Consider the following 25,503-nt stretch of genomic DNA (forward strand, 5'->3'; position numbering starts at 1 on the left):
AAAGGAGTAAAAACCCCTTAAGGGGACGCTGATATTAATTGAACGCCGATTTATTTTTATTTAAAAAAAAAAGGGATCTTGTCACAGATGCTGCAATAGTCCATGTTGCCAAGCAACAACAAGCAAGCAAGCAGCTTGTCACTGCAAACATGGTGAACTCCTGCATAATGCAACACAACAGCTTTTTTATGAATGAAAAGACAGACTGCACAGCTGCATCCTCTCTGTGCACATCACAAATCAAAGTAAAACTGCTTCAGTGAGCATGATCACGTAACAAAACATTTATTTCAATGAGAACAGGCATACAAAAAGACATATACAGATATATATACACAATATAATACACTATCATTCAGAGTTGCTGCAACCTTTTAAACACAAATTATTGCCGATTTTGTCTCTTAAATCAACTATGCATCTGACATCTTATCTACTGAGCTGATCTCCCATCCCCTTTCGGTTTGAGAACGGATCGGTTTTGGATCAAACGGCATTAGATGCAGCGCATCCTAATTCCTAAATCATGTCTTGGATACATGACTCACCGAAGTGAAAAGCAAACATGTTTATTGTGTACCGGAGGATCTGCCGTATTCTGCACACCACTGATTTGTTTCAAACAGGTGTAACAAAATTAACCTTTTTTTTCTTTTTCTGATGTGTTTGAATAATCCCGCCTCCCTCCCTCTCCCTCCACAGTGTCCAGATTGACCTGAGCTCATGGATGAGCCTTGAGATGTGAGGATTATTCACAGGAGCCTGCGTCACTACAAACAGTCCATGGAGTTGTCTGGCACCAGTCCCAGTGGAGGTGCTTTTCCCGGGGTGCAGGACGGTGGCAGCATGGCGTTAGGCGCGGGGTCCACGTTCTCCGAATCCTCCATTTTCTCGGCACATCCCTCCCAGTTGATGTGAAATCTGGTTACACGTGGATTGGAAGCCAGAATGTTCCTCTGGAGCTGAGAGAAAGCAGATGCAGAAAGGTCTTTGAATCTCAATTGGACCCATTTCCATTTTTAAGTTTACTGAAATGACGATTAACCCATTTTTTTTCTTTTTTCTTTGACATTTTATGACTTTTTCTCATTTAAGGTGCATGCAAAGTTTCAACACGCTGATGTGTTTTGACATATACAGAGTTTCTATTACGTTTGTGATGTTCGTGGGTCAATTTGACCCACATATTTTAATGTTATAAGGCAACTGTACAGACCCAAAATAAAAAGATTTCTTGGTTATATTTTGTTATGTTGGTTTTTAACTAGCCTGTGTAAGTAAAAAGGAGCTTTTCCCCCACTTATTTTAATATAGAAAAATACTGTCACCCACAGATGGTAAAAAAGGAGCTATCATTTCTTTTTCAAGCTATCTGAGGCCTTATCCACACTAATGGCACTTTTCCACTGCGTGGTTCGGCTCGGCTTGGCATGCTTTACTTTCATTTTGCTTTTCCACTGCAGTTTAGTACTGCTTTACACTGATCATGTAGTTGAGCCGCCTCTACTTCTCTGCAACCTCTCCTCTGCTACCATCAAGTCTGCACCTCATCTACTGACCACAATACAGTCATTTCTTTTTCTAAGTTGTGTGCGACGGTCGTTACAGCAAGTCGTTAAAAAAAAGTTGTGCGAACAAATGATACTGCGGTGGCTGTTACTGACTATTTAAATCTAGTGGGGTTGGTGTCTCGTTTTAAATCCAATGACACTGGTAGTGATGATTCTCTTTGACCATTCAGTGATCTGCAGTGTTTACACATCACATTTAGTATCGGTACGGGAGGCTTGGGACTGAGGTGGTACTATTTAAGCGAGCCTTACTATGCAGTGGAAAAGCACCATAATAAGTTTTTCGTTTGACAACACACCTTTTTCTCTCCATTTTTGCTTTCCGTCCAAACTGAGATGGCATGTTTGTCAAGAATAATGGAGCTTTCTGAAAACGCTCTTCACAGTGGATACATTTTTGTGCCTGCTATTTACATTAACAGTATTGCTCAAGATAAATGCTCCTTTGTAGAATCTTCATATTACATTCCTGCAAAGATGACAGAGAATTCTCATATTTGCTGTCCTGCGTGGCAAAACATGACGACAGTTGCGTTTTAAGCAATTTTTAGTGCGACCTGGACATGACATAATCGTGCCAGAAGAATAGCATGAGAACTTTATTATATCGGCTATCTCTGCATCAGTTTGTGAGCTTTTAGTATGTTTTACGCATGTGCAGTAAGGTGATTTTCAGACTTTTCAGTGTGGATGAGCAACTTTTGGAAAATGCTTAAACACTGGATTAGGAGGATAAGGAGCATTTTTAAATTAAAGATCCATTTTTATCTGGATTAATGTAGACATAGCCTGCAGTGATGCGCGGGTCAATGTATAAACAACCCGCACCCGACCGACGTTTTCAACTAACCCGCCCGCAACTCGGACCGCAAAAAAAAAAAGGAAAATATTGTACCCGACCCCGCTTCCTGACCCGCATTTTTTTAAAAGTAGTAAATGCTCATTGTAGCGTCATTGGGCCATAGACGCCCCCTCCCATACGCCCCCCATCAGCCTCCCTGGCCAATAATATCCATTAATCCAGCCTGTGGAGGAGAGAAATGTTTCAGGACCTGACGTGGTGCGCTCAGAGGTGCAGCGGCGAGAGCAGGCAGTTCTTGAGGCGGCCCATCATTTTCCATTTCAGCTGTCTAGATGCATATTATTGATGAATGCGATGTTTATGTTTCGACCCTGCTTGAAGAATTAATCAGCAGGTCAACTGAGAGAAGGCCCTCTTTTGGAAAAGTGTGAAAGCCCTTAGGAGCGCAAACTGTTCTTTTTCTGAATGTTGTATGATATAGCCTAGTGTTATGTAATAAAGGCTTGATTTATTCATTTATTTCGTTTCATTTTCTTAACAATTAAGATGCTGCATGTGTTTATCCAGTCTAATCGAAGTGTGCGTCTCTCCCCCGACTTTCCCAACAAAAATCCCGCCCCCTCTCAGAAAATACATAAAACTGACATTACTGAGCTATATGCGTTTAAAAGTAGCCTATTAAAATGGTACAATGGCATCGCTCAGTTCAACGTGTTGGGAAATCGGGCATTTTGTCCCGCGTCAGCATTTATTCAAAAGTTAATAACGCTCAACATTCAAATGGTAAATAAGGATTTCCCACTTGTATTAGCAGGCTTAGGCTATTTCGCCACGTGAATGCCCAATTGAAGCTCTCACAAACACAAAATGCAGTGATAGAATATGTTAATTAAGTAGCCTATTTATTAACGCATTTTAGACGAACAAAAACAGGTAGGCTAAGCCAAAGACTGAGGCTACAATATCCATAAATAAATGTTCACAAATACCCATGAAAGTAAAACTGAAACCTTTAGTAAGTAAAACTGAAAATTACAAAGGTTTAATTGGCATCTTTATTTCAAACGACCCGACCGACCGCGACCCGAATATCATTAAAAATATTTTTGGATGACTCGTAACCGCGGGTGACCGCGGGTGACCGCAGGCACCCGCTCATTTTGGATCAACCCGCGCATCATTGATAGCCTGAAATACTAGTATTTAACCTATGTTGTTTTTCTTGACATTTTTGTGACTTCTTCATTGTGTTGTGAAATCTGCATATCGAAATTTTATACGATTTTGAAGTTTGTGTGTCAATTTGGCCCATAGAGACAGCTATTCAAGTGTACAGACACAAAATAATAACATTTTATTGTTGTATGTCAGAGCTCTTCAAGTCTAGTCCTGAAGCACCAGTGTCTTGCTGAGTTTAAATTCTAAAATGTCAAAGCCAAACATCTGAACAAGTTCTGTACCAAATTTTATGTTGATATCTAAAAAAATTAACATTCAGTAAATTTAAATAAATTTTGGGTGTAGTACCAAACCTTTCCACTGGTGACAATGACATGTCAACCCATATATGGTATAAAAATCATACAGAAAGCAGCAGGGCATCACATCACAAATAGAGAATCTATTACCATCTATCGCTGTCATTTCTATTGAAAATCAATCATATGAAAATCAATCTGCAGTCTGAAAGCTTTCAAATGATATTTAGTTTGTCAAGATTACTTTAGGTTTAGACTAAGATTTTAATGTTATAAATGTGTAATGGCAATGGGGGAGGGGCAGTCTTAAAAATAGTGATTAAAAACATTTTTATTTTTCATAAATTTAGATATTTATTCTTTGTAATGTGTGAAAAGTATTATATTAAAAGTTAATTGTTTGTACCTGATTCTCTGTGGGTTTTTTTTTTCTTTTTCATAGTGTGATTTTTGGGGAATTGTACTGAATCCAATTGGGGCCAATTTGACCCACTCCAACAAGATGGATGCAGAATTCCAACATATGGGTGAATTTTGCAGGGATGCAAACCCATTGGGGTTATAAAAAAAAAAGAAAAAAAAAAGTGACAAACATACAGCAACCATAGGAAAATTTGTAAATTATCAGCTTCAAAATGGTAACCTGCAGTCAATTTTAGCATTAGGATATAGAGATATATAACTTACCCTAGACTCTAGTTTAGTTGTTATTTTAAAAGGCAGTTTAAAAATCTACTTCAGATTTCTCAGGCCACATTCACACAGTTGTTTTTATGAAACTCATTCAATATGACTTATTTTAATTAAACCAATAATGCAATATATTACTAAAAAAACTCTCTACTTCTGTCATCTCAGGTCACATACACACTGAATTGGGGCAGTTGTGGCCTAATGGTTAGTGAGTCAGACTGGTAACCCGAAGGTTGCGTGTTTGATACTCAATACTGGCAGGAAATGACACACACCCACTGCTCCGAGTGTGTGTCTCCATGATTTGCAGTGTGTGTGTGTGTGTTCACTACTGTAGAGAAAAACTCACCCTACACTGTATATATATATATATATATATATATATATATATATATATATATATATATATATATTTTTTTTTTTAAAGCAGTCTAAAAATCTACTTCAGTTTTCTCAGGCCACCCATTTCGGAACCCATTCAGTATGACTTTATTATTATTTTAATTAAACCAATGATGCAATATATTACTATAATAATAATTCTATTGTAGAGTTAAAAAAAAACAACAAAAAAAAAAAACTTCTGCTTCAGTCATCTCAGGTCACGTTGTGGCCTAATGGTTAGAGTGTCAGACTGGTAACCCGGAAGTTGCAGGTTCGATTCTCAATACCGGCAGGAAATGACACCCACTGCGCCGGGTGTGTGTGTCCAGGGTTTCCTAATGTTCCTAATGTGTGTGCACTATGGGTTAAATGCAGAGGACATATTCTGAGTATGGGTTACATTCACTTTCACTGTTGGTTTCATGAAACCCATTCAATATGACTACACAATAATAATAATAATGATAATGATAATTATCCTAATTTATTCATTAATATTATACTTCAATACATTTATGTAAATTAAACCGAGTAAAAGGAATATATTACTATAGTAATTATAATAGTCTTGTACTGTAAAACTAGTATTTAGCAATAATAATTTTACTTTATTGAAATTCTAAAACACTGCGAGTTATGGTGACCCTCATAATAGAAATACTTTTATGCACTAATCTTTATCATCACCTGAACTGTTACTAACGTCTAATCATATATACTCAAATGAACTATAGTTGTATGTTTTATATAAGGTGGCTCTTAACAAAACTATCAAGACTTTGCTATAAAACAGCAAAGTTGGGACAGGACATATTGAAGGGCTCTTTTGTTTTTACAACAGCTAATAGCCTTTAGTTTATGTAGCAGTCATGAAATATGGTAGTCCAAGTCAGGTGGTATAAAAGTCAACAGACTTTTCTTGCTAATTGTGATATTCAAGCCAAACTGCTTATCAAACAAAACGAACAAACAAAAAAAAAAAAAAAAAAAAAAAAAGAGGGCGGGAATACATTCTGTCCATTAGGAATTAATTGGATCATAGAAAATTGGTCATTGTGAACTAAACAGAGGCAAGTGGTTCGTCAGTTGTGGAGTGACAGTTTGCTGGAGAAAAGGGATTGAACCTTGTTTTGAATTAAAGATTACACAATGGTACATGAATTAAAAAAAAAAAAAAAAAAAAAAAAAAAAAAAAAAAAAAAAAAGAGGATGTGCACAGATAAATCATTTAAAATACATAATGCAACATTCCGTTTTAATTTCATGGTGACTTTAAGGGACATTCTTATTCTAGAAAGCATTTCAGAGGACAACAATTTGTATTGAGCATGTGAATGCAAGATGAGTCAATTTTGTTTTTGTTTTTTGTTTTTTTCTCCAAAAAGGGAAAACTAAGAATTTTCTAATATACAACTAAGGAGCCCCGCACATGACATGCAAAAAAAAAAATTAAATCGTGCACACGATTTACTAATTCGCTCCCTCGATTTACTAAAGCATGCGCACAATTCCTGCATGTCACGTCCGGGGCTCCGTATACAACACACATTGTCTAAAAGCTGCAAAACTGCAGTTTTAATTTCACAGGGTCTGTAAGAAACATGTTCACTCACCTGTCCATAGTCAGGTTTAAGGGGCGGGTTCTCACGAAGCTCAGTGTCCGTATACTCATTGTTAACATAGTAGCCGATGCGTATGAACTCCTGTCCTCTGTATGTGCATGTGATCAGGACAACAGTAACACCCACAGCATCACTCTCAGGTATGAGGGCGGTGTTTGGAGCATCCGCCTGTTGCATGAAAGTCAAAAATGATTTTGAACACTCGCATGACTCTAACAGGGTGTAACAGCAGGATAAGTGCACTAATTGTCTTTGTGTGTACATTTAATACAGAACAACATTACAGAAATACTTCAACCATCAAAGAAACGCTCATGTAGTTTCAAACACATGACACAAAATTCACTTATGTCCTGCTAAACCTCTTTTTGTGTTCCACAGAAGAAAGTTACATAGGTTCGTAATGACAGGGTGAGTGAATTTTCATTTGAGTGAAACTTTCCTTTAATTTTTGTCCTCTCGTTGTATTCTTAAAGGTGCTACAGAGGATGTTTTGTTTTATAAATTTTTGCAATATTACTTGAAACTGTCTTTACTAACTGATAAAAGACTATTTATTAGGTGCACTGAAAGGAATAATATTAATGTACATCATCTGTGCACGAGGTAGGGCCTTAAAAACATCAGCCAATCGCTTACACGATCATCGCGTAAACGATTGGCCCTCTGGCTTGTCAATCACTGCCATTACGTTCCTTGTGAGAGATGTGCGCGCTCCAGTAACTTTCCACAGGCGCCGCATGCAATGTTTTTGTCAGGAGTAACAACTGCAGATTATGAGTTACCTGCGGTGAGTTCGACATAATCAATCCACTAACACGACACAGCGAATGCCGGTGGTAAACAAACACTCGTGTTCCAATACTCGTGCACGAGTTTTGGGGAGGCGTTCCCTCGAAATGAGCTGTGAAGGAAGGGGGTTGTTCTTACGCATGCGCTCATTTCAAAAACTCACTAACAGTCTTTGGTTTCTCAGTCGTCGAAAACATCCTCTATAGCACCTTTAAGGCCGGGACACACCAAGGCGAAGTAAAAGAACTAGCAGCGACGGACTATGTTGCCGACTTGTGTCGGCTACGTCTTGGACAAAAAGCTGCACTTGAAAACACCAAAAGAACTACAAACACTGTCAACTAGCATGTGCATTCTGCGCCTGCATGTAAGGAAATATCAATAGTCTATATTCGTCATTCAAAAAGGGAAAGTGATAATAGGACTGCAGATATACAAACCGTGAACAAAGCAGTGCTTGATCGCCATTTTGAATGCTGATCACTTTCTTCACTTCAGGTGGGTCATGTTATGAAAATATTCACATACTGGAACGCTCAGGTAAGACATTAGAACAGCTTTCTGTTTGCGCCTTTTTGACTTCTTTGCTCGCTTTCATCAATTTTGTTTTTGTTCTTGTGAGCTGACTTGTTCGCCAAGCTGAACAGCCAATCAGATTTCTCTCTCTCACTGATGATGGACAGCGCTTCAACATGCTCAATTGGCCAAAATATGTCCAACTAGTGCTGACAGTGCAGAACGCACTGCAAAAATTTGACCAACCAACATTCAACGGGACCTTTAGTGAGAGAACATGACTGTTGTTTTTTAGTCTTTGTGATCACAAAGGTTTAACTTAAATTGTTGCTGAGGCATATTGTAGATTTGTTTCGAAAGACAGTAAGGTGAAAAAAATTTACAATTTTACAATACAGTAATCAACCAATATTGTGTGTCATTAGACATTTTTGTACAGTGTACAACCCTGTTCTTCATGTTAGGTCACCTAATCTCAATGCCCCGATATACTCACTGCAAAGTAGTATACTGACGTGCGCTTTGTCAAGAGTGCTTGGTCACGTGGCTGTGCGCGACTCCTTTTAAGTGGTTAAATACACTTGCATCTCAAAATGCTTTTATGATGCAAAATTAATGTAAACAGTCACTTATGTCTTAGGGATCAAACAGACAGGACAAACCACATCTTATATTTCAAAAGAGATCTGTGCATTAGTGTGAATGCAGCTTATTAGATCTCCCGCTCTCTTCTATAATAATCAAGAACAGTAAAGCTAAGAAAAGAAAAATCACTCACAGCTCTTGAAAGGAAAATCTTCAGATTCAACTTCATGTTTATAAAAGCTACTTAGATGTCCTAATTAAACTAAGGCCTAATTCTGACTTAATCTAAGCCCTGTCTTATATTAATTTAAAATTAATAACATGCAATTGTTTTAATTAAATTTTTAATGTGTAATTATTTAAAAAAGTACTTACAATTACATAAGTTTTATTAATATGACTAATCAATAAGAATCGGACTGTGACTCCCAGAATCGAAATCAGATCATGAGGAGCCTAAATATTCCCACCCTTACAATGATTTATTGCTCGTCTTTGTTGAATAATACAGAAGATCAAGAGTTTAAAAAAAATATTAATTAACAATCGCAATATTGGTAAAAATAATAGCAATTAGATTATTTTCCAAAATCGTTCAGCCCTATTTGCACCTGCTCTGTAATTCAGCACTCCAGTTTCTATAGCACTTTACATGATAAATCGCTTTAAATCAAACAGCTTTACAGTATTATACATGAAAAGTAGGGCTGGACGATTAATCGAAAATTCATCTAAACCGACATTCAGAAACTCTAACCAACATAATTTAGTTTTTTTAATCCTGTTAATACTTTCCCCTTAAAAACACAATACCGTGTGTGTAGTCACGTGACTCGGCCCCGTCCAGTCAGTGGCATGGAAGCAACACGGAGGCGAAAGCCAATTCAACACAGAGGGTGATAACAATGCAACAGGGGCATGTTAAAGGCATGATCTGAATGTAAAGTCTCTGATTTTGTATGCAAAAAGAATTATTGTGCAACCTACTTGGTTTCTATTGGCTCTTAAACAGAGACACGCAATTGATGCAAACGGGAGCATCGGCACATAAAGAGTTAAAACATCTTCATTTGTGTTTCGAAGATGAACAAAAGTTCTGAACAACATGAGGGTGAGTGATGACCATCTTTCATTTTTGGGTGAACTATACCTAAATGCAAAGGAGTTTGTATATTAACTAGAGAAATTCATTTAAAAATGGTTAATTTATATCTTATTATTTGTTATTTAATAAGAAATGTATCTAGATTGCAATTGAATAAAATGCAAAGCAATATAAGAAATTACCTTGAGCTGTTACAAAAATGGCTGTTAAACTCCAAAAATATCATTTGTGGCTCATAATGGCAACGCTATCAACTCACCTGAAACACAAACATGTGTCGGCCTGCAGGAACTGGACCAACCAGGACAGAGTCAAGAGTCTGATCATACTCCTCACTTTCTGCTGAGCCGACGTAAATAATCTTCCACTCGAGATCTAGAACACAGAAACAAAAGATGGGATTGTTCCATATAAAACACATACACTACCAGTCAAAAGTTTTTGAAGGGTAAGATTGTTTTAACGTTTCTTTAAAAAGAAGTCTCGTCTGCTCACCAAGGCTTCATTTATTTGATCCAAAATCAATAAAAACAGTATTATTGCGAAATATTATTACAATTTAAAATAGCTGTTTTCTATTTTCATATATTTTAAAATGTAATTTATTCCTGTGATCAAAGCTGAATTTTCAGCATCATTACTCCAGTCTTCATTGTCACATGATCCTTCAGAAATCATTATAATATGATGATTTCCTGCTCAAGAAACATTTATTACTATTATCAACGTTAAAAACAGTTGTTTACATTTTTTTTTTTTTTCAGGATTATTTGATGAATAAAGTTCAAAAGAACAGCATTTATCTGAAATGGAAAGCTTTTTTAACATCACTACCATTCCAAATTTTTTTTTTTTTGTTTCTTTGTTTGGAAAGAAATTAAAGAAATTAATACTTTTATTCAGCAAGGATGCATTAAATTGATCAAAAGTGACAGTACAGACATTTATAACATTGAAAAAGCTTTATATTTCAGATAAATGCTGTTCTTTTGAACTTCTTGAATCATCAAAAAAAAAACTCAAAAAATATATCACAGTTTTCATAAACACGAAAATATGAAGCAGCACAACTGTTTTCAGCATTGATAATAATAAATGTTTCCTGAGCATCAAATCAGCATATTAAAATGATTTCTGAAGGATCATGTGACACTAATGTAATGATGCTAAAAAAAATCAGCTTTATATTACAATAGAAGCATCTTTTTAATTGGAAAAAAAAAAAAAAAAAAAAAACGTTTCACAATATTACTGCACTTTTCATCAAATAAACTCAGCCTTGGTGAAGAGACCTTCAAAAACATTTTAAAACTTTTGACCATTTATGTACATTTCATCTAGATTATTCAAGGATATTTGATAAGGATATTGTTCAGAGAAAACATGGACGCTTCCAGGGTCACAGAGGAATTGCAGTCATTTTAATAATTAAATACTATCAATATGTATTACTGCAGATAATTATTTGGTAAGGTTCATCATCATAATATAATACAGGTTCAGCTGTTTTCTATCTATATGGCAAGACAAAGGGTCAGATGAAGAATAAAGGATAAGTTACAGCAGCTTCCTCGCGCACGCTTCAATCACCCGCCATTCTGACGTCATCCGGAGGCGTTAGCGCGTTAGCTAGCCGGCTAATAAGGGACATTGAGAAAATGCACTACAATGAAAATAAACTTGAATACTCACCCTCGGGAAGATCCTCCATGCACTCAAACGTTATTTCGAATTGAAACGGGTTTCCAAATGGACTGGGGTTGTCCAGGACAGCTACATTTAACACTTGTACTTTTGCCATTGCTCTACTATACTAACAAAGAAACTGTCACAATGAATGTGCCCCAAAAACTACTCAGTAGACCGAGAACAAGTTTAAATACTCGACAGACGTTATGAAGTCAACTCTCGAAACTTTGGCTTCACTTGTTAGCCTGCGAGCTAAAAGTTAATTATGTTGTGAAAGTCCGACACGGAAGACTATATACTGTAAAAGCAGGAGAACAGATACGTCGAGGTTGTCTCTCCTTCCAAATTAAAAGAAAAACAATAAAGAAAAATATAATCTAGAGTAACGTGTAGACGTTAAACGAATATTATTTCGCGAGCCCCGTTCATAAACTGACTCCCGCCAGACTGTTCAGACAGCTCCGATGACGCGGCAGGGAAAGCGGATTGGTTTGCGAGCTGATTGGTCAGTGAACCGAAGGTCCCGGATTTTGCGGACGCTGATTGGACGACAGTGACAGATGTTAAATCGACGAGCCCTCCCACTGGCTTCAGAGTCATTCATGGCTGAAGTTGGGTTCAGCGGAAGAGACCCAGAAAAAAAAACGTTTTTTGAATTTAGTATTTTTTTCATGTGATTATATTGTTTAGAGCATAAGAAACAAATTGAAAAACATTTTTGAAAAATTATATTTTATTCATATGTTATGTTATGACCTATGTAGTGGACACCAGGGCTAAGTTGTTTAAAAAAATAAAATGGCATGAAATTACATGTATAGGCAAAAATAATGGTTTTTTTTTTTTTTTTTTTTTAAATCACCAATTAATTTTTAGGCTTCAGGATTGTTTTTAACCAAACTTTGTATGAAGATGATTAACTATGTTATGGAAGATAATGGAATTAATTGATGTACCATTTTACTTTATGCAATATGAGGGTGAAATAATCATCTTCCCATTCAATACAATGTATCTATACACTGTATCTGCATATTAATGTGTTCTTGGAGCAACATGTAATGAAAAAAGAAGTGTAATAATGGGAGTAATAATTGGCAACATTTTCATAATAATATCTAATAATATAAATATTTATATATAATTTCTTTCCCTATTCACTCCCAAAATGCCTGATAAACATGATTTAAGTCCTGGTGTGCTCTACAGTGGTCATGTATGAAATCAATGCCCTGTTTTGTAACAGAAAGTCAAATTTTGATTACATTTTCCTGAGAGGTTGATTTATAACAAACAATTTGAAGATTAATCCGATTTAAATGATAATTACAAAATATATAATTTTCATTCATATTTAAAGACCAAGAAATTGTTGTTGTCATGGTGAAACCTCTAAAAATTTGTTATCTATGAAAACCCCTGAATGTGCAGGACATCCTGTAAACTTAAAATTGTGACATGTACGATATCAGAGAAAATCACTAAAATATAATGTCCACTACAGAGGACAAAAGTCTATTCCCGGGTCCCAGGAGGACGATGACCCTATAGAATGATATATATATATATATATATATATATATATATATATATATATATATATATATATTCTTATATATGCTTATATTTATATATATATATATATATATATATATATATATATATATATATATATATATATATATATATATATATATATGAACGTAGTGTGTAATAAATGTACACACCTTTTTTTAACCTTTTTTATACGCAAAGAAAGAAACTTGAACATTACTCAGCAACATATTTAAAATTGTGTTATTACTATTTCTTTACATTCGCAGATCGCCTGAGGACATTATTATTATTTTCGTTGTTGTTGTCGTCGTATATTTTTACTTCCTCACGAGCAGGTTTTATGCTAATTTCTTATGTGGAACATCAACGAAAAAAAGAAGAAGAAAAAAACAGACACGAAGTGGTTAATACTTTTCCTAAAAGGTGGAAAGGGATTAGCAGAAGTGTGGTATGTCAAGAATTTTTTCTTATAAGATTAAAAGTTCATTCACTACCACTGGAGGTCGCAACACTGAGAGAACATTTCAAACTGTAGGTATTATTGATTGATAAATGTGTGTGAGAGAGCGAGCTTGTGTATGTTATTTAACAAATGTCAGGTAGTAAATAAAACTTCAAATAAAAAGCTAAAAATAGCTTCAAATGAAAACCCCAAATCAGTCGGATATGATACAAACCCTTTGACATCCGTAAAAAAAAAAAAAAAAAAAAAATCAAATTAGTGAGGAAACAAAGATTGAACCGTTGATGACGTGCGTCAGAGATGTCGTTAGGACGCGAGTGCGCGCATCGCTCCACTGCGCAGGTGGATCTCTGCGCACAATAGCGCGCCTGTCTCGCGCCGCAGGTAGTAGCTGGATTCAGGTGTTGTAATACGACACTGAGCCATGTGATCAGCGATGAGAATTTAGGAAGAAGACAAACCCAGCTCGAGCATTCACTCAACACACTAGTAAATACAAGACCACCATTGAAAGCAGGGCAGGATCCCGAAGAACAATGTTTTATTATGAGCAGGACGCCGGAGTGTCGAGCTAGTTTCGGTTTAAATACTTAATTCGACCGGTAAGGTGAGGCGGAAGCGACCTGTGGTCACTTCTGCTGGACGTATAGTCTACATATATTCAGGAAAAACTCGTCAGGAAACATCGTGGATTATGAAGGTGTATTACACACAGGTATGAGTTTGTTTTTGTTTGTTTCTCGTATTGTAGCCTATGTATGAATGTCTCCATAGCAACACAAATAAGGTGGAAGTATGTGTATGTCGTAAACTGGATAAAGGTTACATGTACAGAAATGAAAACAAAATAGCTTTTTCTATTAGCCTACATATGTCCAGGGGTCAGATAAATCTTAAAACAAATTCCCAGAAATGGTGACCTTTTTTAAAATCCAAGTTTACATAGATACAAACAATGTATATTTTGGAATGAATCAATGCATTTGTTTTTGTTTTTATAATATGGAAGATCATTGAGATTATTGAGCTAAATTTTAAGTCACTTAAATAGTTTCTTTCTACACTCTTTAAAATGAAGGATTTTTATTCACATCGGTGAGTGTTTTGATCAAATTTCAGATCCTAACATACGTTTCTACTCTTCTCTTGCAGCTCGTAAGAGGCAGATAGGACTATATTTTTATTCTTTGATCTCGGTCATGATTTATTGATCCCCCTCCGCTCCACCCTACCGGGAGCATCAGCACCTTCTGGTCGGGGGTAGGGGTGCAGATTGACTCCATCCCGGAGATGATACGGCAGGTTGGACTTTTGGCAGGGAGTTTCATGCTGCTGCTTCTCAGGAATGTTTCGGCCCAGGGTGAGTCACTCGCTCCACCTCTGCAGTCATGTCCGAAACTGAACTTTGAGAGTATCCGGATTATTAATCACTGTTGCAGCTCACTACATTTAAACAGCTCAGTGGAGTTGCGTCAGATTAATCTGAACAGCTGAGAAACACTCCTCTAACTTGTATTAAGTTATACTAGATTGTGTGTGGAGGACTTCAGGCAAGCTCAAGCATGTCAGTTTTCTGCAAAAACATTTAAAGTATTGTTGGGAGGTCATAAAATTGTTCTCACCATTAAGATAAAAAAAGGCATGAGAGCTGTGTAATCATAAACTATGAGGCTCATAAAACCCGCCCAGATCACATTTTACCTCCAAAATCACTAGAAAGCTGTAAGAAATTATATTTTCCTTATTGAAAATGGAATTATTTTTAGGACCATTACTGTTTTCTCTATTGTGACATTATTTTCCTGACATGTACCAGTCAAAAGTTTGGAAACATTACTTTTTGAAAGAAGTATCTTATGTTTGTTCACCAAGGTTGCATTTTTTTATTTATTAATATAGAAAATCTGTAATATTGTGAAATATTATTACAATTTAAAATAATGGTTTTCTATTTTAATATACTTTAAAATTATTTATTCCTGTGATCAAAGCTGAATTTTCAGCATCATTACTCCAGTCTTCAGTGTCACATGATCCCTCAGAAATCATTCTAATATTATGATTTATTGGAAATGATTTGTTGGAAACAGTTGTGCTGCTTAATATTTTTTTGGAACCTGTGATACTTTTTTCAGGATTGAATGATAGAAAGAAAAAGTTAAAGGGAACCTATTATGCCCCTTTCACAAGATGTAATATAAGCCTCTGGTTTCCCCAGCATGTGCCTGTGAAGTTTCAGCTCAAAATACCCCACAGATCATTTATTATAGCTTGTCAAATTTGTCCCTATTTGGGTTTGAGCAAAAACACACTGTTATTGTGTGTATCCCTTTAAATGCAAATGAGCTGCTTCTCCCGGCCCCCTTTCCAGAAGAGGGCGGAGCTTTAACAGCTCACGCTTCGGTTGCTCAACAACAACAAAGCTGGAGAATCTCACGCAGACAAAATGGTGATTGTCAGTAACGATATTCAGCCTTATATTGTTGAGTCGGACACTGATGGAGAGACTCAGGAAGAAGTTACAACTTTTAGAATGAAACTGGACGTTTCTAAATGGTTAGAGGATAAATTTGTGTAGTTGCTGTGGAGTTGATTCAACTCATCGACTAGCATGTGCTTCATGTTAATCTTTTGTGCAAATCCAGCGTTGAATTGACCCTTCGCCTGGAGTTTGATTGACAGACGATCTAACCAATCATAATGCCAAAGCAGTCAGGGGAGTTAGCAGATTAACGTTGGTGGACTTGAACTTGAAAAATGATGTGTATTGACGTCTTTCTGTGGTTGAAATGTGGTGCATTCATGTTTATTTGATGATATAAATTAACTAGTAAGAAGAGATGATTGGTTCATGAGCCGCTTGATCTGGGGCACTACAGCCATCTGTCACGACACATTAAAGAGCCACAAAATGGTGTTTGTTGTTTAAATTACTTTTAAAATTACAAAATTTGAAATGTGAGACTTTGTTTCATATCAAAAGTAACCTGCTCTGTCTTGTCTGTCGATAAGTTGTCAATGTCCTCTTTGCTCTGCGATGTTTTTTTCAGTGTGTGAGAACGTGTGGTTTGAGAGCGGCATGGCTTGTCGGACATAGCAACAGTAACTAAAGGAGGCGGGTCTTTTTGAACAGTCAGTTGACCCTCGTCTGTGAAGCAGTCTGGCGTAAAATGACGGCATGGCAACAACGCTCTACTACTCTTCCTCTTCTCTAAAGCAGCTCAACATGGCCTCACCTGTTGTGTGTTCTGGGGGGCGGGGTTTATGTAAATTTTAGGGTTAGTGATGTCACTAAGCTTGTTGTAGAGAATTCTTTAAAAGAAAATATCTCCCTTTGCTTTGAACTTTGAGCATTGTAACTTTGTAGATGTTGTTTATGCTCAAATAGTAACATTACACACTAACTAAAGTTAAAAAAGTGAAATCATAATCAACCACCCCTTTAAAAGGAACAGCATTTATGCAAAATAGAAATCTTTACTATCACTTTCTATCAATTTGACACATCCTTACTGAATTAAAGTATTAATTTATTTCAAAAAAGAGATTTCCATTTTAAATAAATGTTGTTCTTTTTCACTTTGTATTCATAAAAGAATCCTGAAAAAAGTATCACAGGTTATAAAAAAATATTAAGCAGCACAACTGTTTCCAACACTGATAATAAATCTTCATATTAGAATGATTTCTGAGGGATCATGTGACACTGAAGACTGGAGTAATGATGCTGAACATTCAGCTTTGATCACAGAAATAGATTATAAATTAAAGTATATTAAAATGGAAAACATTATTTTAAATTGTAATAATATTTCACAATATTAGTTTTTTTTTCTATATTTTTCATCAAATAGATGCAGGCTTGATTAGCATAAGAGACTTCTTTCAAAAACATTAAAAATAGTAATGTTTCCAAAGTTTTGACCGGTACTGTAGGTGCATTTTCCCCACAAACTGTAATTAATCATTGTAATACAAAATATCTAATTCTCATGACAGTAATATGAAATATTGTATATTATTTAAATACATTATTGTAGTATTTGTTGTACATCCTTTGATGCTTTGATTTAAATTTGGTCAAAATAATGTCACAATGCTTAAAAATAGGCTACATATATTTATTTTATTATTTTTCTTCCCGTTTTTGGGATAAAACATTTTTTGAGATTCATACATACAGGAATGTAAACGGTCACAAACACCCTTTCTTAGATCACGTACGGGTCATTACATAATTTCTTTATTGCAACATAAGCACATTCTTCCAAAACAAAGACAGGAATAAACTCAACCAAGTTAAACTTCCAAAAACTTCCATCTTCCAAAAACTCTTTCTTTGCCACTTTTTTAAAGAAACTTTTCATTCTCTATCAAAATATTTCAAACCACATACACATGGTTCATGATTAGACCTGAAACAAGTTCCTTTCCTTCTTTAAAGTTATCTTTGGACTGTTGTCCTCCAGAGATTATTTACTCTTGTAAATGATTAACATTTTTGCTTTTTCGTATGTATCCTCCCACTCTCTCTCTCTCTCTCTGCCTTTCCCTTTCTCTCTCTTTTTTCTATGTATTTGTGTTGTGTTCTGTCAAAGAGTTTAAACATAATTTTTAGGGGAAGTTTACACAAAAAACGCAAAGGAAAAACTTTTTTGTTTTTAGTACATCATTGCCATGTAAACGTGCCCTAAATCACAACTTTTGCAATTGTAACATTTTATTCTCAATCAAGTGAACAGTTTTTGTACCGTTACTTGTTCTCTGACCTTCAAAATCACACTATGGTTTGTCAAAGTGCAATGATCACATGTATCAAAATGTGAGATTTTACAAAGTTGCCAAACTTTGAGATTATTTGAGGTTTTTGTTATTTGAGAGATTTGTTATTGCTTAGAGAATTGAGGTTAATAGTTGAGCACCAGTTGATACTTTGCTGGTTCTTCTTTAATTTTAAACAAGGAGACATTATAATGGTAATTTATAAAAAATCTGAGGCTGTGATAGAGCTCACCAATATGAGGATTGGGGGTATAGCTAAAAAAAAAAAAAGCACAACAATTTACAACAATCTAACAGTGCATAGTAATGAACAGCAATGTCTGATAGATTTTATACTAAAACATTGAACAATGAAAAATGGCATACAGACTTTCCTAAACATTACCGAGTTGATGATGGAAAAGAATAATTAAATCTGAACTGTTTTGAACTATAATTAATGAAAATAAATTTAACTTACTAACAGCAACTACCGTTGTAATATAGTTATGTAATGATCACCAAATTAGTCTAAGGACACAGTTCTTAGGAAAGCTAATGGCCAAATAACATTTTGAGACAACATGTTGCCTATCAAAACAGGAAGGGGAGACATGTCGAAAGGCTCATCCCTATTTTTTAAATAAGACAGGCTTTAGTTTATAGCTTCTTGCTTATTTTGTGTGGCATTCATCTCTGTTATATTATTTACAATGTTATCTCATATTTTGCTCTTAATAGACAATTTATAAACGCATTTTTATCTCTAAGCAGAACTATTGTTACAACCATGACTGAAAACAAAACCAGCATTCAATCTTCATTCCTCAGTCCCTCAGCTAAAATGAAATGATACTAAAACTGCCAGTAGGTGGCGGCAAATCATTGTCTTAACGAGTTAGTCATTGAATTATTCAGTCAATTAGTTCAAAATGGCTGTTTCATTCAGGGAAAAGCAGAAGTAAACTGAGTGAGTCGTCGAGTCATTCATTAGAACAGTTTGTTCAAAAACGCAGATTAATTCTGTAACACAACTGAAACTGTGTTGCTCGGAGACGCGCAATGGCTCTAGTGTTTGAAACTCTTTTCTTTGGCAAAAAAGAGGGGAAAACAGACAATATTGACAATGTTGTGTCTAAAATGTAAGTTTATCATAACCTATTAACTTATTGTTTATTGAATTGTATAAAATCAATATCACATTTGCAAACGTGCTGACATTCGGGAAAACATCACTTTTTTTGTGATTTTGCTTGTATATATTAAAAACAAGAAGAGACTTTTTATGGAGACTTTTTTTGTACCATATCTTCTGTTTTTTTGTTTGTTTGTTTTTTCTGGCATTTTTGCCCCAACCCCCTGTTAAAGGTGCAATATTTAAGAATTTTGCAGTAAACTATCCAAAAACCACTAGGCCAGTGTTATATATTTTGTTGGACTTGAGTACTTACAATATCCCAAATGTTTGCAACTATTTGTAAATCATGAGAATTGCAATTTTAACCAAAGCTTCGGGACGTGTGAGGAGTCACCTGTCAATTGCGTCATACCCGCGTTACCCTCAGTTTCCGGGTTTATTTTGTAGAAACCATGGAAACGCCAAAGATGCTTTAATATTTACATGTTTTAATAGACAAGGGAACATCTGTTTTGATAAATTTATAGACAGAAAACTAATTATTGTTATATAGCTCAACACGTTTAGTCTTATTGTTTCAAACTCATTTTCTTGATTTTTTTTTTTTTTTTTTTGCGAGAAAGAAATTATTCTAGCGGACAGAAAATATTACATATTGCACCTTTAATTTTTCGACCCTGGTAAATGTTTGCAGTGGGCGGGTTTTTTTTTGTTTGTTTTTTTTGACGCCAATACTGCTTATATGTGTATTAATATGGAATCACACAATAAGCTCTAAATCAGCACCCTTCAGCTTATGCCATTTCAAATATAATATCTCATAATATATAAAATTTTGTTTTCAAAGTCCAGATGTCCAACAAGGTTCAGAGTACAGTGCAAGGTTTAAGGTCCAGCTCTGAACATGCACTGAATGTTGGGTGCTGGATTTCATATTGTTGGTATAAAGCATTTAAATCGTGAGATTACACCACCACAGTGCATAATATAACAGTTCACACCATTTGACATGGAAAACAACCCCCTCAAGTTCCTCTTTTATGGATGTTTAGTTCTCATCCTCATACAGTAGCTTTGCTGCTTTTCACAGTGTTAACAAAATCTAGTCTTATTGGTGAGTACTGTGACAGTAGTGCGCTAGTATGATACTGGAAGAACCGCAAAGAAAACACATGCTAGATTTGAGCCAAAGATTTGTGAGCCATATGATGAGTACAAAAGCCATGTTAGAGTCTGTAGACCGTAATTCATAATCTGTAAAAATTTTTTGTCATCTCATTGTAATGTCCTCTGTTTGCAGGGGAAACAACCACAATGTCTAGTACCTCTACAACTCCCAGCCCAGTAAGTAGACTCCTTGCGTTTCTTTCCCCTCTATATATTAGCCTGAAGGGCATCAACTGTCAAAATGATTTCTCTTATAAGTGTCTTATTAGCTATTGGAGAATTCTTTTCATTTGCTCAATAAGAAGCAGGGTTGCCCAAAATTCAGAATTTGAATACTACAGAGCCCCGCACATGACATGTGGGAAAAAATATGTATATCGCGGCCAGAAATGAACAAATCCTTCCCACGACTTTAAGTAAATTGTGTGCACAATATAATAATTTGATCCCTTGTTTTAAAGGTTCAGTGTGTAAGTTGTAGCAGCATCTAGCGGAGCAGTTGCAAATTGAAACTAATGGCTCAGTCCACCGCTCACCGCTCTCTTTCGAAGCACAGAGAAGCTACGGTGGCCGACACAGGACAAAGATGTCATCGTCTGAGACGTGTGATTTTGTTTTTTTCCCCCAAAACAAAGTTCCACGGAAATCCTGCCCTGCAAAAAATTTCATTGGCTGAGGTTGCAGTGACAGTTAGGTTTAGGGATCAGTGTTTTGTGTAGGCACTCGTCACTTGACATGGACAATGTATCAGCTCCAGGACGGGATTTCCGCTGAACTGGTTTGGGGGAAAAAATCACGCATCTGACAGTCAAGCAAATACGCTCTGTAGAGCAATTTGTCCTTTTAGGGCTACTGTAGAAACATGGTGGGGCAAAATGGCGACTTATAAGTTTACCCGCAGTGTATTTAGATAGAAATGGCACATTCTAAGGTTCATTATGTAAGAATTATGTAAGAATTACGATTCATTATGTAAGGTCTTTATACACCACTGAAAACATAGTTATGTATATTATATTGCAATAGACCTTTAAGTAAATAGTGTGCACGATATAATAATTTAATAACACAATTAATAATTGACTAAATCGTGCCCCTGTTTTAGTTGAACCAAAACGAGGGAGCGAATTAGTACGTGGCCACAATTTACTAAATTGAGAGAAGAAATTATTATATCCAGCGCATGATTTAGTAAAACAAGGGAACAAATTCTTAATTTGTGGCCACAGTGTATGTATTTTTGTCCATATGTTGTGTGCAGGGCTCTGTAGTATTCATAAGTAATGAATATGAATTGATTTGGCAAATTCTGTGAAATAAGTCGTTCTTCCACCACAGTTCATAGTTAAGGGTCAGTAAGAATTTTTTTTTTCATGGTTTTTGAAAGAAGTCTCTTATGTTCTCTTATTATCAAAAACAGAAAAAAAACATATTTTAAAATGCAGTTTATTCCTGTGTCACATGATCCTTCAGAAATCATTCTAATATGAAGATTTGATGTTCAAGAAACATTTATTATTATTATCAGTGTTGAAAACAGCTGTGCAGCTTCATATTTTTGAAGAAACTATGATAGTTTTTCATGATTCTTTGATCAATAGAAAGATCAAAAGATCATGTTATGGCTATTACTTTTAAATAATTTAATGCATCCTTGCTGAATAAAAGTATTTTCTTTTTTAAATAAAAAAATACAAATCTTACTGACATTTGTTTGTGCGTGATGCAAACAGATTCCACAATTGGTTAAGATTTAAAACTTCTGTAGTCTGAGCCCGGCTTATACATTTTCATTATTCTGTTTTTGTGGTTATTTTTACCGCCATTATTCACATACGATGAACGATACAGTGTGTGTGTTACTGGCCACTGTTTTAATCTACTTGCGTCAAATACAAAACACATTTCTATTGACATGTTTTTTTTTTTTCTGGTGACGTGCATAAAATGTTTTCACTTCAGTGGTTTTGACCATCAATATGCACTCCCTTATATTTATCGCACAACACTGTCAACATGACCTCGGCTTCTTCAGCACCCCAAAAATGTGACGCCTTCTTTATCTCTGTTTATGAATTGTCATTCATATACATCACAAGCTAGTGATATAGGTGCAAATAAGTGCCTGTTTATTATGATTTATATTTGGCATACACCACATTTTACTGCGAATATGAGCTAAACTCTTTTCCCGCCATTGACCGTATTTTTCATAATTTATGACACAACGCTTCTCCGCCATTGACAGAATGCTGCTGCTGGATGGCAACTTAAAAAAAAAAAACAAAATGTGGAAAGTTTTTAATGGAAAGAGTTAATCACATTAATTTGATTTGAAGTATTGTGTTTACATGAGGTAAAGTTTAATTAATATTCAATATTGCCTAAATCTCTAAATCTTGCCTTATGGGGGTGCATGTAAACATAGTCAATGGAACAATATTCTGTAGTACTTCTTCAGTTTGGATGATAACATTCCTACTTTTCTTTGTCCAGGGCCCTAATATTGTGGCTATTGTTGTACCAACTGTGGTCCTGGGAGTGTTGGCTATTGTGACGGCGATTCTGGTGTTCGTGTTCTGCGTGGTAAAGAAGAAGAGACAGACGGAGGGGACGTATCGCCCCAGCGCAGAGGAGCAGACAGGAACCCGTAGTGTAGAGGCTCCAGACGCCCTCAAACTACCCAAGGAGGAGAGACTGATTTAACACACTGGTTTATAACTAACCAGTAGCACATGATGAAACTGACTCAATTCCAAAATGGTTAAATGGATGAACATTAACTAAGCACTGTTTCTGAAGGCCCAATCTTGGCACTATGTTGTGGCTAAACAAAGCGAGTCTGACTACTTGGAAGAAACTTGAAGGAAACATACTCCAAAAGGCAACATATTTCACAGTACAGATCTGCATGTGCTGCTCTCTAGCATTGACATTCTTATTTTAGACTTGGAGCTTTTCTCTGAAAAATATTTTTTGTGTGTGTTTTAATTGTTGCTTTACACATACAAATGCTGATATTTGTATGTAGTGTTAAGATATGTTTAAAGGTGAAGTATGTGATTTCTGCACCCCTAGTGGCACAAAAGAGAAGTGCAATCTGTTTGTTTTTCCATCCAGAAAAGGTCTAGACCAAAGTCCCTTTAAGGTCGTGTGTCCACCAAAGCATTTTTAGCCAGCTGAAAATGCTTGGCGCTCTGCTGAAAATGCCTATCTGTGAGTGTTTTTTTTTTTTTTTTTAGTTGAGGCGCTTTGTTGCTATGATACAGAATATCCGCGGAACTATTACTTGTAATTGATTTCGCAGATAATTAGTTTCAGATTAAAAATGTCGACACAATGTAGAGTACCATGTATGTTCAGAGATCAGCAATATGAATTTCTCATCCATTTTGTTCCGTTCTCTGCTTGTTGATGTCATTGTACAGCAAGAATGTTGTGGCAGTTGGTTGATGTTGCATTTGTCCCGCCCCTCCTCCACTCTGATTGGACGGCTGGCTAAAAAATGAGAGTGATGAGTGCAACGTTTTACTCGCGACCGGTAAAAAACGACGAGCGCTCAGCGCTTGAGCTTGAAAAAGACCCTCAGCGCCTCGTTACGCTCCTGGCATTTAAAAAACATGGCGCTCCCATTGAAAACAATTGGAAAAGTACGCTTTGTTGGACACACGGTCTAAGGCAAGTCATTTCAGTCGGCGGCCATCTTTGAAACGACTCTTGGACAGCTATTTCAGTCATGCAATCTCATTGAATGGGGAAACATCAAATTCTCCAAAGCTGTTCACCAAGCTTACAAGTAAATTTCATATTTGAAATCACCAATGAAAAATTATCTCATAAATTTTTGTTTCTAAATGCTCAATCATGACAAAAAACAGCATTTTTTTCAAGCTGGACCAGCTAATGCGCATGTGCGGTCATAAGCGCACATGTCAGAACGCTGACTGTTTCTTTACCAATTGGCCATTAGTTCATTTAGAAGGCGGGACTTATTCTGCCATATTGTGCATTGCACTTTCTCCCATTCATAAGTCTCGTTTAAGAAAAGTAAAAAAGTAAGTTTTTACTATTTTAAAACTAACTTTTTTACTATTTTATGCAAAGTAAGAAAGAAAGAACACGTCACAAGGAATTTTTATTGCTGTTACTTTTCCTAAATAAGACATCCTTGATGGCGTATGCAGCCTACAAATGCGACCTCCGGAGGACGCAGCCTCTGAAATGAGACGCAGCTATAGTATTATGAGTGCACCTTCTTTGTATATCTAAAGCTGAGACTTAACATCAGCTCAACCAATAGTGTGAGTTTGGAGGCGGGGCTACCTGTTAGACTGATAGACTAATAGAAGCTGGGGGGGGCGTTTCTTTTTGCTGGCACTTGATTTTGCACACTACACCTTTATTTGCTCACAATATAGGATGGTTTTTACTCTCACATCTGATTTGTTGAAACCACTTTGATCATTTCACAAATTATTTCAGTAGCTGCATTTGTCTTGATTTACCTCAGCTACATTTCTATATCTATATATTTTAATCTAATATTAATTGTCCTGAAATTTGATCAATGCAACAGTGAATTCTTCTTAGAATCGTTTTTGATTCTTCTTTTTGATAGCATGAATGTTTACACTCAAATATTTCATGCGTTCTCTTTAACTTGAATGGCTTTTCAAATTTCAGCTTTTTAGAATTTGATAAATTGTGCAATTTATATTTAAGCAAAAATGCATGAGAGGTTATGCTATATAATCATGTGAATATAATGAGGGCTAAAGGGTGTTTTTAGGCACAACACTCAGCAGAGTTACTATATTTATAATTCAGCATGGCCTCAGGTGCTCTTGCTGTTACTCCATATTAAAAATATTGAGGACACAACACACATTTTCATTAAAACATGCTTTATTAAGCTAATTCATAAAGTGTTATTCTACTGAAGAAATGGTCCTGATTCTCAATGGGAGCTGTGATATCAGGAACAGGTGTGTTTATGTTGTGGCTGTTTCTAACCTGTCTCAGTTGTTTGAGCTGTACATAAACAGTCTGTTACACTGCATGATGTTGCAAAACTGGTATTTGTTATCATAGTATTTTAATTTATTATCATAATCATAAACACACTAGTTTGTAGTACATATAGTTTTAATTCCATGCGATGCAAGCTTAATTCCTCATTG

General features: G+C 35.7%; 2 protein-coding genes across 2 annotated transcripts; one reads left to right on the forward strand and one right to left on the reverse strand.

The window, feature by feature from the left end:
- Positions 1-269: 269 nt before the first annotated feature.
- asf1ba (anti-silencing function 1Ba histone chaperone) lies at positions 270-11,720 on the reverse strand. Its single transcript, XM_048172236.1, has 4 exons — positions 11,241-11,720; positions 9,808-9,923; positions 6,542-6,718; positions 270-962 (listed from the first exon to the last, which is right to left on the reverse strand). The coding sequence occupies exons 1-4, from the start codon at positions 11,347-11,349 to the stop codon at positions 771-773; spliced, it is 594 nt and encodes a 197-aa protein (XP_048028193.1). The 5' UTR covers positions 11,350-11,720; the 3' UTR covers positions 270-770.
- Positions 11,721-13,561: 1,841 nt separating this feature from the next.
- crb3a (crumbs homolog 3a) lies at positions 13,562-25,380 on the forward strand. Its single transcript, XM_048172367.1, has 4 exons — positions 13,562-13,972; positions 14,410-14,617; positions 20,457-20,500; positions 22,820-25,380. Exons 2-4 carry the CDS (start codon positions 14,548-14,550, stop codon positions 23,027-23,029), a joined length of 324 nt encoding a protein of 107 aa, XP_048028324.1. The 5' UTR covers positions 13,562-13,972; positions 14,410-14,547; the 3' UTR covers positions 23,030-25,380.
- Positions 25,381-25,503: the final 123 nt, after the last annotated feature.

Source organism: Megalobrama amblycephala, linkage group LG1, assembly GCF_018812025.1.
Source record: "Megalobrama amblycephala isolate DHTTF-2021 linkage group LG1, ASM1881202v1, whole genome shotgun sequence".
Classification (NCBI taxonomy): Eukaryota; Metazoa; Chordata; class Actinopteri; order Cypriniformes; family Xenocyprididae; genus Megalobrama; species Megalobrama amblycephala.

Bases quoted from the DNA above. Each gene is read 5' to 3' on its own strand.
- asf1ba (XM_048172236.1), bottom strand. From the start codon at position 11,349: ATGGCAAAAGTACAAGTGTTAAATGTAGCTGTCCTGGACAACCCCAGT. The intron at 6,719-9,807 runs GTGAGTTGATAG...TTCATGCAACAG, and splicing joins GACACATGTTTGTGTTTCAG to GCGGATGCTCCAAACACCGC. The intron at 963-6,541 runs GTGAGTGAACAT...GCTTTCTCTCAG, and splicing joins TTAAACCTGACTATGGACAG to CTCCAGAGGAACATTCTGGC.
- crb3a (XM_048172367.1), top strand. From the start codon at position 14,548: ATGATACGGCAGGTTGGACTTTTGGCAGGGAGTTTCATGCTGCTGCTT. The intron at 14,618-20,456 runs GTGAGTCACTCG...CTCTGTTTGCAG, and splicing joins CAGGAATGTTTCGGCCCAGG to GGGAAACAACCACAATGTCT. The intron at 20,501-22,819 runs GTAAGTAGACTC...TTCTTTGTCCAG, and splicing joins CCTCTACAACTCCCAGCCCA to GGCCCTAATATTGTGGCTAT.